Source organism: Sinocyclocheilus anshuiensis, unplaced genomic scaffold, assembly GCF_001515605.1.
Source record: "Sinocyclocheilus anshuiensis isolate Anshui unplaced genomic scaffold, SAMN03320099.WGS_v1.1 C31654684, whole genome shotgun sequence".
Taxonomy (NCBI): domain Eukaryota; kingdom Metazoa; phylum Chordata; class Actinopteri; order Cypriniformes; family Cyprinidae; genus Sinocyclocheilus; species Sinocyclocheilus anshuiensis.
This window is the reverse complement of record NW_015601306.1, coordinates 1-447: the sequence shown is the minus strand read 5'-3', so window position 1 is coordinate 447 and position 447 is coordinate 1. Positions and strand designations below refer to the sequence as shown.

Genomic DNA, 447 nt, shown 5'->3' with positions numbered 1-447 from the left:
TTTGGTCATCATCTCTATTTGTTTCGCAACCTTCAAAGCCTGCTGTTGCTGCGGAGAGGGCTGCGGCTGTTGTTGAGGCGGCATGGGCAGGGGAGACTGCTGCTGGGGCAGAGGCGAGGACTGCGGGCCTGGCTTACCCTGCGGCCCTGGTGTAGGAGGTTGGTTGGGGAAGGTTTGCACCATTCCAGCCACATTCGGATGTGTCTGCTGGGGCTGGTTGGCTAATGACTGCGAGGTCTGAGGGGTATTAGGCTGCTGCAGCTGCTGAGAGTTGGGCGTCCCTGGACCTCCTGAGGTAGTTGGGGAGGGCAGACTGGGAGGCATTCCTCTGCCCTGCATGAGTGCCATTCGCCGGCGCATCATCTGCGCCTGCTGCAGCCGCTGCTGGATCTGCTGCTGCCGCAGCTTGTGCTTGATATTGAGACAGAAGGGCACGGGGCACTTGTT

General features: G+C 60.4%; 1 protein-coding gene across 1 annotated transcript; it reads right to left on the bottom strand.

Annotated features, from left to right (window-relative positions):
* Positions 1-3: 3 nt before the first annotated feature.
* On the bottom strand, positions 4-441 carry LOC107682124 (CREB-binding protein-like; the record flags this gene model as incomplete). The annotated part of the gene is made up of 1 exon (XM_016478476.1): positions 4-441. A coding segment is annotated over one exon (438 nt), but the record flags the coding sequence as incomplete, so codon positions are not given.
* Between the last annotated feature and the right edge of the window lie 6 nt (positions 442-447).